The sequence below is a fragment of the Felis catus genome, chromosome D3, assembly GCF_018350175.1.
Source record: "Felis catus isolate Fca126 chromosome D3, F.catus_Fca126_mat1.0, whole genome shotgun sequence".
Classification (NCBI taxonomy): domain Eukaryota; kingdom Metazoa; phylum Chordata; class Mammalia; order Carnivora; family Felidae; genus Felis; species Felis catus.
In genome coordinates, this window is record NC_058379.1 from 34,928,095 (window position 1) to 34,939,223 (window position 11,129).

The 11,129-nt window shown below is 43.5% G+C and overlaps 1 protein-coding gene across 8 annotated transcripts in view; it reads left to right on the forward strand.

Moving 5' to 3' along the window:
• Positions 1-9,754, forward strand: part of PPP4R1 (protein phosphatase 4 regulatory subunit 1) — a 64,004-nt gene extending 54,250 nt beyond the window's left edge. For all 8 annotated transcript variants that reach the window (XM_023241747.2, XM_023241744.2, XM_023241746.2 and 5 more), the window contains 6 exons: positions 642-803; positions 3,795-3,895; positions 6,690-6,810; positions 6,908-7,042; positions 7,505-7,646; positions 8,605-9,754. In XM_023241747.2, coding sequence (XP_023097515.1) covers positions 642-803; positions 3,795-3,895; positions 6,690-6,810; positions 6,908-7,042; positions 7,505-7,646; positions 8,605-8,768 — 825 coding nt within the window. In that variant the 3' untranslated portion in view covers positions 8,769-9,754. The remainder of the gene's footprint in view (positions 1-641; positions 804-3,794; positions 3,896-6,689; positions 6,811-6,907; positions 7,043-7,504; positions 7,647-8,604) is intronic.
• The last annotated feature ends 1,375 nt before the right edge of the window (positions 9,755-11,129 follow it).

Genomic DNA, 11,129 nt, shown 5'->3' on the forward strand with positions numbered 1-11,129 from the left:
ATCCGAACACCTCTGCCTTCATCTGCTTGATGTGTTGAATGTGGGTACAAAATTTTATTTCAAGAACGGGGTCTAGAGTGCTTGCTGTAAATAGCTTCTCCTCAAGCAGAGTGTTTTAAGGTAAGTAACAAAGTAAACATTTTACAATTAAAACAATGTGAAGAAAAACGTGTTTTTAATGTAAATTTCTCTACGTTCTCCTATTCTTACATTTCCTTAGTTGTCACTTCCTTAACAACCAGTTTTATTACTATTTTTTAATCCAAGATAGGCTGTACAGGAATCAGAAGGGGAACAGTCAAGCGAGGATGATGGATGTGGGACACATCCGTAAATCGGGCATCAGGGGTTCAGAGAACTACAGAGATTATGCCATTAGTGATTTCCAATCATTGTTCCCTTCGTAAATGGAGAGAATACGTACTGTGCAGGGCTTTGAAATTTTCTCAGCCAGTTTTTGATACATAGCATACATTTAAAACTGAGGATCTATTACTTCTATTACTTCCATTACTTCAATTCTGCTTTAGTTGTTAGAGATTGGTAACGTTCCGATGTTAAGTTAGCCTTCATGTACTGAGCGTGAAAGCACTCAGTACTGTGTGCTTCGCTTGTGAACGTGGTCCTCTCTGTCTCTGCAGTGGAAGGTTCGTAGGACATTAGCCTTCTCCATCCATGAGCTGGCAGTTATTCTCGGAGATCAGCTGACGGCTGCAGATCTGGTTCCGATCTTCAATGGATTTTTGAAAGACCTCGACGAAGTCAGGATAGGTGTCCTTAAACATTTGCATGATTTTCTGAAGGTAACTTTTAAATTATTCTGCATAAAAACACACTAAAGTTCCACTGTGGACCGAAAGTTTTGATTTTCTATTCCCACCAAGATGAAGTCTCTGTATGTTCGTGCGTCAGAAAATGTAGCCATGAGTTGATATATGTAATGACTTAAAAAAAGAAATAGTCCTGTTCTCATCACTTTTGCTGGTGTTCTTTTAATTTTTAATTTAGAATATTTACACCAAATCTCATTTCTAAACGGTGTTTTATCATGACTACAAACACTTGTACTTCCCCCTCCCAAAATTATTGAATTACATACAATTCAGTAATAGAATACATACATACAATTATTGAAAATACATACAGAAATTCCATGAACATTAAGTTTGGAGGCTTTGTGATATTTTAGGAGTCCAAAAATTTCCCAGTAGTCTTCAGTCCTTTGGTGTGGATCTCTGGCCTTGCAGATGAACAGCTATCATCTTAAAAATTGTTAGTCCTGGAATACTGTTGTTTTTTAGACTTTAACCTTGAAATGGGCTCTTGTAGTTTGAGGTTTTGAGGTACAGAAGTACTGTAATCCTGCTTTTAAAAAAATTTTGATACCGTGGTGTTACATTTTATACAGATCACACTGAAATTTCTCTTGTCCCAGTAATGTCCTTTATAGCTTCCCCCACTAAATATCAGAGTCCAATCAGGAATTGCATGTTGAATTTACTTTTTTTAAAAATGTTTGTTTATTTTGAGAGAACAGGCGAGCAAGAGCGGGGGGTGGGGGCAGAGAGAGGGGGGAAGAGAGAATCTCAAGCAGGCTTTGCACTGTCATCGCAGAGCCAGATGCAGGGCTCAGTCTCACAAACCATTAGATCATGGCCTGAGTCAAAATCAAGAGTCGGACGTGTACCTGACTGAGCCACCCAGGTGCCTCTGCATATTGAATTTAAATATTGTATCTCTTTAGCCCTCTTCAATCTAGAACGGTTTCCCTGACTTTTGTCTTTATTGTCATTGGCATTTTTGAAGAGGCCCACCTGTTGTTTTCCAGAATGCTCTCAATTTGAATTTGAGTATTGATACACCGTGAGACTCGGGTCACACAGATTGTCTTTGCAGGCACATTGCCTGTGTATCCTGTCGGGAGGAACATCATCACTGGTGATGCTGACTCTGGTCACTTGATTATGTCAGCACGTTTCCTCTGTTGTAACAACCTTTCACCTTTGTGATTAATAATTACTTGGTGGGAGGCACCTCCGTGGCTCAGTCGGTTAAGCACCTGACTTCGGCTCAGGTCACAATCTCACGGTTTGTGAATTCGAGCCCCACGCTGGGTGAGTTTGAGCCCTGTGTCGGGTAAAACACAAGCCCTGCTTTAGGTAAGCCTTGCTTCTCTCTCCCCCTCTCTCTGTCCCTCACTCACATGCTTGTTTGTTCTCTCAAAAAGATAATAAAATAAATGAAAATAATTTTAAAAATAATAATAATTACTTGGTGGGGTGAGTCTTTTTCCCCCATGTCTCTCACACAGGGCTTTTGCATCTGTGCATCTATACATGGTCCTTGCCTAAATCAGTGGTTACTGTGTTGGTTGTAAAAATCTGATTTTCGATTTTTATAATTTCTCCATTATCAGTTGGCATTCTCATGTAAAGCTAATCTTTCCCTTCTCTCCCTCCCTGTTTTTGGAAGGTTTTTTAGTGTGTGAACTCCAGATTTTTTAACTTTATTTTTTTTAGATATTTTTTTCTTTACATTCCTTGTCTTCTCCCTCCCTCCCTCTCTCTCCCCCTCTCTCTCTCTCTCTCTCTCTTTCTTTTTCTCAGAATTCTTTTCCTATTTAGTGTAATCCATTTTTGTCCTTGGTTGTGAACATCAGCTTGGCTACCAGGAACCCCTGAAAGCTGACTTCTGTGCCCCTTTTGATCTGTGCCCTCACATTTAAGCACATCCTTATTTCCAGGCCCACCTCTGAGGACTTCCTCTCCCCTAGTCCCGAGTCAGCTCTTTCTCCAAGGAGCCTGGTATTCAGAGAGTGGAGAGTGGTATTTAGAAGCCAAGACCCAGGCACTGGATATGCACACTGCTCCCATAGTGTCATTTCCTTTACTTTTCAGGGGACAGACAGGAGCTGGGGGAGTGGCGGGGGAGGTGGGGGGCTTTTTTTGGTTTGTTGTGTTTAAATTATTGAGTTCATCTCGATCATTCAGCTTCCCGTCCCATACGATTTCCTCTCCTTTTTCCACATCGTGTTTTTTCTTTCCTTTCATGGTAAAAAACTCTGTTCTTAACATGAATATATTAAGTCGTTTGCTCAGTTCTACAACATACATGAAGTAGTTTCAGAATTACTGCACCAATTTCTGACATCAACTCAATTCAGTAACATTCAAGATTTCCTTCAGCACTTTGTCCTTAGAGCATATCCCACAAACATGTATAGTCAGAGTACTTCTTTCTATGTGATTCTTACCTGTTTGAAGTACAGTTAAGTTTGCTTCTGTTGGTATCACATTTATGGTTTTCCCCCTTGCTGACTATAAACTTACTTGACCATACCTGTAGAGCAGTTACTGGGATAAATTCACTCTTTTCACTCAACAAATACATATCGATTACCTACCATGTGCCATCACGGTGCCATCCACGAGGTTCACATATCTGAGGAGGAGCACATTATTGTCTTCAAAGAGTTCGCAGTAACAAGGGTGTCCAGTGAACAGAGTGGGTCATTGCTACCATAAAGCTGTGCGCAAGGTGCTGTAGGGTTCAGAGGAGGTCACGCATGGCCCAGGGAACAAGTATTTCAAAAGAGGGTAAGACTCTTGGTGGTAAATGGGATTATCAGGGGAAGTGAACTTAACAGTTTTTGGAACAATTAGATGTACCTACTATATCTGTTCTCCTTCAGAAGAATTAACTGTATTGTTTGTTGTAGTCGTTTTCAAGCAGTGTGATAAAAGTAGTAATGCCCGTATATTGTTTTAGTGCATATTTTCATTTTGTCACTTCAGCTTCTTCATATTGACAAAAGAAGAGAATATCTTTATCAACTTCAGGAGTTTTTGGTGACAGATAATAGTAGAAATTGGCGCTTTCGAGCTGAACTGGCTGAGTAAGTTCTAACAATTTATTGGACTATAGTTTGGAGGGATGTTTACTTCCTATTTACCTTTTCTAGATTTGTTCATTACTTTGAGTAGATACAAATGTCTGTCTGATGTTCTATTCCTTTTAATATGTCTTGAAATGCAAGTGTTGACAGCAGTGAATTTTCTCCGCTTTTTTTAAGCCTGTTTCACCATTTTTTATTATTGTTGTTATTATTATTATTATTATTATTATTATTATTATTATTATTATTGTGATAACATACACATAACCAAATTTGCCATTGGTGAAATGTAGTAGGTTCAGTGTTATGCAACCATTACCACTCTCTGGTTCTGGAACATTCCATCTTCCCAAAAGGAACACCATACCCTTTCCCAGTCATTCCGCATCCCTCTCTGCCCTCGACTTCTAGCAGCTGTTAACCTATTATGTATGGATTTGCCTGTTCTGGACATTTCGTATAAGTGGAGTTTTATCACATGTGGCCTTTTGTGTCTGATTTCTCCACTTAGCATAATATTTTCAAGATTCATTCATGTTGTAGCAGGTGTCAGAACGTTATTACTTTTTGTGACTGAATAATACTGCATTGTGTACCACTTTTTAAAATCCATTCAATTGATACACGTTTGGGTTGTTTCTACTTCTTTGGCTGAAGTGACTGGTACTGCCCGTAATATTCAAATACAAGTTTTTCTGTGAACACCTATCTGTCTTCAGTTATTTTGTGGTGGATTTGCTGGGTTATTTGATAATTCCGTTTCATTTGCTGAGGAGCCACCAAACTATTTGCCACAACAGCTGTACCATTTTACATTCCTATGAGTAATGTGGTTTAGTTTTACTACATCCTCCCCAACACTTGGTATTTGCCTTTTTTAAAAAGATTATAGACATTATTATAGTGGGTGTGAAGCAGTGTTTTATGGTCATCTTAATTTGTATTTCCTTAATGACCGGTGGTGTTTAACACCTTTTCATATGCTGCTTGTTGACCATTCATATATAATCTAAAGAAATGTCTATTCAGATCCATTGCCCGGTTTTTAATTGGGTTTATCTTAAGTTGGGTTAAGTTGTAGGAGTTCTGTATATGTTCCGGATTCCAGACTTTACTTGCATTTTTAAAAGATATCTTTGCTGGATATAGAATCGGGACTGCCAGGTTGGGTTGTTGTTTGTTGTTTTCGTCATACCTTAAAGGTGTCAGTCCACTGAGTTCTGGCTTGCCAGGTTTGGACTGTAAATAGGCACACCTCTTCTGCCCTTAGTGTGGAGGGTTGGGTCCATCTACTCAGGAGCAAGCTGGGTTTGGGCTTGTTGTTGCTGTGATTGCCTTTGGTGCAGGATACGCTTTGATTCTTCTCGCCGGGGCCTGCCAGTGCCTTCTGCTGAGGGTGGGGACTGGGGTGCCAGGGGGCCTTTTCACGTGTTAGCATTCCTCCCTCACCTCTCGTGCACCCCTGCAAAACGGGTGGGTCTCTTCCCTTCCCCTGGCTGTAGGCTGCTGTGAGGACGTGGTTGGCTCGTGCTGGAAAAGGGGAGGATCTTGGTTATTTGGGGAGGCCCTGTGTGCCGGGGCTTTCTCAGAATTCTGCCCTCTCCCTGTAACATCCAGTTTCTGCCTTGCGTCTGTGGTCAGTGTTGGGCAGAGGCTCCTGCCCCTCCTCAGCAGAAGGAGACTTGTGCCTGTTATCAGTGCAGGGTCTCAGCTCGGAAGGTTCTCTACCCCTTTCCCTGGAATAGAATTTGCTCTTCTCCTCTGCCCCCAGCTGCAGTGTCTGCCTGCACCCAGGCGTGGACAGGCTCTGCCGCCCCTCCGTCAGCGCCTTAAGGCTCGAGCTGGGTAAAGAGAAGGACCCAGGAGGGGAGTGCGCGGGGTTTGATGCCTGTCCCCCAACATGTGTCAGTCATTTCCTGCCTGCTAAGGGGCCTCTCCACTTTGCTTACCTGGCTGCCAGACTGGCTCATGTGGTGTGCGCCCAGGGAAGGGAGGCCAACAAGGAAGATTGCAGTGTCACAAAATAAGAGTTGATAAGTGTGCCCCTGTCTCTAAGGATTTATGTTTGTATGTATACACAGGTACATTGGTCATCGCTGCGTTACGTATATTCATGCCTCTAGCTTATTCCCTGCCGACTACAAATGTAAATAATCTTAACCATAAAACCTGAAAGGCAAAAGTCTCATTCGTGTCTGAGGTATTTCTTGAAGGGCATTGTTGTGTCCACTCAGAGTAGCGTCATGGACACTGTCAGTCTTCAGGTCTCGCGAGACATAATAGGAACACTCGCTAGAGGTAGAGGACCTCTTCACTTCTTATCCCTCGTAAGCCTGCCATTGCCTTCAAAGCTGCTCAGAGCCTTGGCAGTTCCACACCAGGCTACCTGATGCCGCCAGAACTTCTTATTTAGAAAACTGATTTATAGGTGGAAGTATCTCAGTATCTGGACAATACCTGTGGAAAAAACATGTTCCGTGTCCCATTTGAACCTACTAGGAAATGCTTTGCTCTGTGTCAGTCCCTGCGGACACAGAATGCCGCATTTGTCTCCCTTACATTCAGAAGGCAGGAGCTACTTCTTGAACTCGCATAGCGTTTAGATGCATTTCCAGATACACGGAGACTGGAAATAACTCTATGCATGAGAGACCACACTAATCATGAGCCTTTGCATGCACTTGTCTTACAGACAAGTGTCCAGTGAGACAGATGATTTACATGATTAACCTGTTTTCATTTATTTATTTTAAAATTGTAATTGTATTTTTATTTTTATAATTCGTTTTTATAGACAGCTGATTTTACTTCTAGAATTATATAGTCCCAGAGATGTTTATGACTATTTACGTCCCATTGCTCTGAATCTATGTGCAGATAAAGTTTCTTCTGTTCGTTGGATTTCCTACAAGTTGGTATGTGTTAAAATTTTTATAATTTTAGAACAGCTAACTATTTAATAAGATCTTAGAACAGAAGCCATTCCTCACTTGTGTGTGTTCACCCTCTTAGGTCAGTGAGATGGTGAAGAAGCTGCACGTGGCCACGCCACCCACGTTTGGAGTGGACCTCATCAATGAGCTTGTAGAAAACTTTGGTAGATGTCCCAAGTGGTCTGGTCGGCAAGCCTTTGTCTTTGTCTGCCAGGTAAATGAAGACTTACCCATTTGTGATCCCTTTCTCTGTCTAAAGCTGTGTTTCTTCTTTCACTCTTGGCCTCTCAACACCTTGTTTCTTATCCCTGCGGAACAGAGTTTTGCCAGGTGGCTTTTCACAGGATCACCTGTTCCTTGGAGTTGGGTGTCTGCCTTGCCCATCCCACAGCCATCCACTAGAGGGTGCTCGGGGTCCACGGCCCATGGCACATGTATGCAAATGAATGTGACTGCACACTCCAGGTCTGCGTGGAGCCACTTAAAAGCTGTGTGTCTGCAGGGGCTTAAAATTTTGTCATTTTTGTTTTGAGTTCCCAGGTGCCTGGAATATTGGTTTGAAAGGAAGTAACTAAAATCTGTAGCACTTAAGCTGTCACTAAAAGATAACGCTAGCTGGTATTACGGTTTGATAGACTAACTTGGCAAATCTAAAGCAGCTGTTTCTCTTCCCTAGACTGTCATTGAGGATGATTGCCTTCCCATGGACCAGTTCGCTGTGCATCTGATGCCACATTTGCTAACCTTGGCAAATGATAGGGTTCCAAACGTTCGAGTGCTACTTGCAAAGACATTAAGACAGACCCTACTAGAGAAAGGTGGGTGGGTAGGTGACTGTGTTAGGAAAACCGTACGTGGCAGGGAGGAGGTTCGTAGACTACATGGATAGATAAGTCGCTAAGCAGGAATATTGTATGTTCATAGGCAGAGTCTAATAAAAGAATATATTTGTAAGTTGTTAATGGAGGTTCCCCCTAGAAAGGACATAGATTAGAGGACAGGGACTTTTCACCTTTCTGCTCTAGTTGCATTTATTTGATAATTGCAAACTTACTGTTTGAAAAATTGGATAGTCACTTAAGACATTATGAAAAATTACCGTCTTTAGTCGGCCCCAATTGACATCTGTTACTGTGTTTGGAGCTAGGAGGCATGTTTGTGTTTCCCCCTCCTCTTCATTAGACGAAAGACAAATGCCCCCTAGGATTTGCTTTGCTGCAAATCCTAGTAAGCTGCTCAGGATTTCACTTGTTTTATTGTAATCCTCCTAAAATACCTAATAAATATCATTTAGATGCATGAACTCATGAATGAAGCACAGAAAGAGGTTTGTAACAGGTTTATAAGAATATGGGTAAATGAATAGTGTTTCTTTTTTCTCCTTTAGTATCCAGTTAAATTGTTTTAGGAGCAATTATAGGGAAATGGCTAGAGAAGACTGGCTTTCAGTCTGCATGTATGATTGGTATTTGGGGTGTTTTTCCTGAGCGAATGAATAGCTGTCACAAGTGTAAGTTTTAATATATTAGCTTAGCACCGCTCAGCCTTTTAGTCCATTCTGAAAACAATCAAGATGAACCTTCTAACTCTCTTACGTTTGGGGAGTCTTTTCATATCACACAAATCAGTTTGGATTACTGCATAGAATTCAGCATGGCTTGTGTTTATACTTGGAGAAGTTAGGGTTATGACGAAGAACTTAGTGTACTTATACTTGATAAAACTGACATGTCCATAAAACCGATTTCATTTGTAATCTGCCCTTTGCATTTCCAGAATATTTCTTAACCTCTGCCAGCTGTCATCAGGAGGCCGTAGAACAAACCATCATGGCTCTTCAGATGGATCGTGACAGTGACGTCAAGTATTTCGCAAGCATCCATCCCGCCAGCACCAAAATCTCTGAAGATGCCATGAGCACCGCTTCCTCAACCTACTAGAAAGCTTGAACCTCGGTGTCCTCCTGCTTCCTAGGGAGCCACAGGCTGACAGGCGCTCCACACGTGTGTGATCTGGGACAGCCTCTGGGAGGAGGAGAGACCTTCCTCTCTTGCAGACTTAATTGCAGGTGCAAGTTGCCTACACTGATACCAGGGATTTTAAGAGTCAAGAGAAAGTACAGTAAACACTATTATCTTATCTTGACTTTAAGGGAAAATAATTTCTCAGAGGATTATAATTGTCACCGAAGCCTTAAATCCTTCCGTCTTCCTGACTGAATGAAACTTGAATTGGCAGAGCATTTTCCTTATGGAAGGGAGGAGATTCCCAGAGACCTGCATTGCTTTCTCCTGGTTTTATTTAAATAGGTGGAGTGGCAGCCAGAAGGCGGCTGTGAGCCGGGATGCGAAAGAGACCTTCAGTATTAGCCCTGTTTCCACGCAGGCAAGGACCTGTCGGTTCTGTGGCCCTCTGCCCAGTCCGCCCTAAGTGTGAATAGTTTTTGACGTGTGTAAATGGGAAAGGAGATTTTCGGGGGGTTCTCCTAAGGGCTTGATGCTAACACTAAAGTAGAATCCGATTTTAACTCTTAAATGCAGCATATTGCTGTGCACATTTACAGAACGTTGGCCAAGTATCTGTGTCCTGATTTTCTTCATGCTGGTCATGACCTGAAGGAGTTTATTGGCACGTGTGCTGTGTGTCAGGTGTTTTTACCTTGATCACGACCGGCTGTGAGGTGCGGCTTTCCTTCACGCGCTGCACACGCCTGTAACCACTCTGGGGAGTGCTGCCGTCTTTAATCATGCTGTTTAACCTGTTGTGGCACAAGTTCTCTTGTCCAAATAAAATTTATTAATGAGATCTATAGAGAAAGATGTATACACTTCCGATTGTTTTCTAGGTGTCTGCAAATCCAATCTGTGACCTGTAGCAATGATTTAGTATAAAGTGGGGAAACCAGATTAAAATATTTGTCTTTTAAGTAGTTTAGTAATTTCTTTGCCATCCACACCTGCCACCCAGGGCCGGGCTCTGCTTTCGGCAGACAGCGTCGTGCACCGGGCGCTTAGTGCTGAAGCTGTTTCCGGGAGAACATTCGGAGCCTCTGTGTTTCCGAGGAACAGGATAGTGAAACCCGCTCGTCCGGGGCAGAGTGGTCTCGCGCTCCGATGAGAGCATGGAAGTGCCTCGTAGAAATGTCCGTCGCTCTGATGGGCCCAGGTTTAAAGACCTTCGGCCCGAGTCCCTGCAGTGCCTGCGTGGGTGAGCTTTGGTTTTGGTGACTCGGCTGCCAGGGACTCAGGGTTGCGGAAGCAGGACAGGCTCCCTTGAACCTTGTGCGTGGATCTGGGAACGTGTGGGCCGCTTTCTGTACAGATCATTACAAAGAAGCCTTGTGTTCCTTCACTCTCGCGTTAACAGCCCAGGATCGTAAACGTGAGCGAGTTCCACTGGGACAGAGGAGGCAGGAAGTACGCGGGTGGCATGTGAAGCGGGTGCCGAGGGCCGGGCTGTGGAGAACAGGAAGGTGATGAGGGGTCCGTGGGGCCTGGAGGGCAATCAGAGCAGAGACCGGAGGAGGGTGTGGCCTCGTTTGATGTAGCCGAATCTCTGGGGTGCTTGTTCCCTGATGCTAAGTTCTGGTCATACACTTGGCCCCCTAAACTTTCTGGTGCATAAACTACACCTGAAGTTGTACAACTGCTGTAAGTGTACAACTGCAGCTGTACACAAACAGCAGCGTTTTCTTTTAAGCAGTGGCAGTAACAGCATGTTTTGGGGTAAAGAACTTGAACCCAGGGTAAGCCGACAAATGCAGCAGCCAGTTCTTCCTCGTGAGCCTTCCTGCTGCTGCCCGGTGCCGCGCTGAGGAACAGCAGCAGGTGCCCTGGGGGTCTCCAGGTGCCCCGGGGCCACGCTGGGATTCCACTCACGTCCATGGCAGTGCGTACAGAAGCCACCTGCACTGTTGAGCAGCGGCGACAATGAAAGCAACCCGGTGTGGATAATCATTCAAGATAAGGAAAAGGCTGCAGGTGTCACCTCTTCGGTTCTCAACCGTATTTAGCCCCTGCAGCGGGCTGGCCGAGGTGTGGCTGGTCCTGCTTCAGGGCGTGATGGAGAGCGGTGGCCGGGTCCCCAGGACAGCAAGGGCGCCCTCTCGGCTGACAGGATCTCCTAAGGGAGAAGACTGGGCTTCCAAAGGCTGCACAAAACCAAGCAAATGAGTAAAGTTGATGACTCAGCAGTTCTTTGAAATCCTTGAGGAGGCAAAAACTACAAACCAGTTAATACTCCAACTAATTTCATAAGAGAAAAATGAATAAAATAGTAATAATCACGTCCTCCTAGGTATT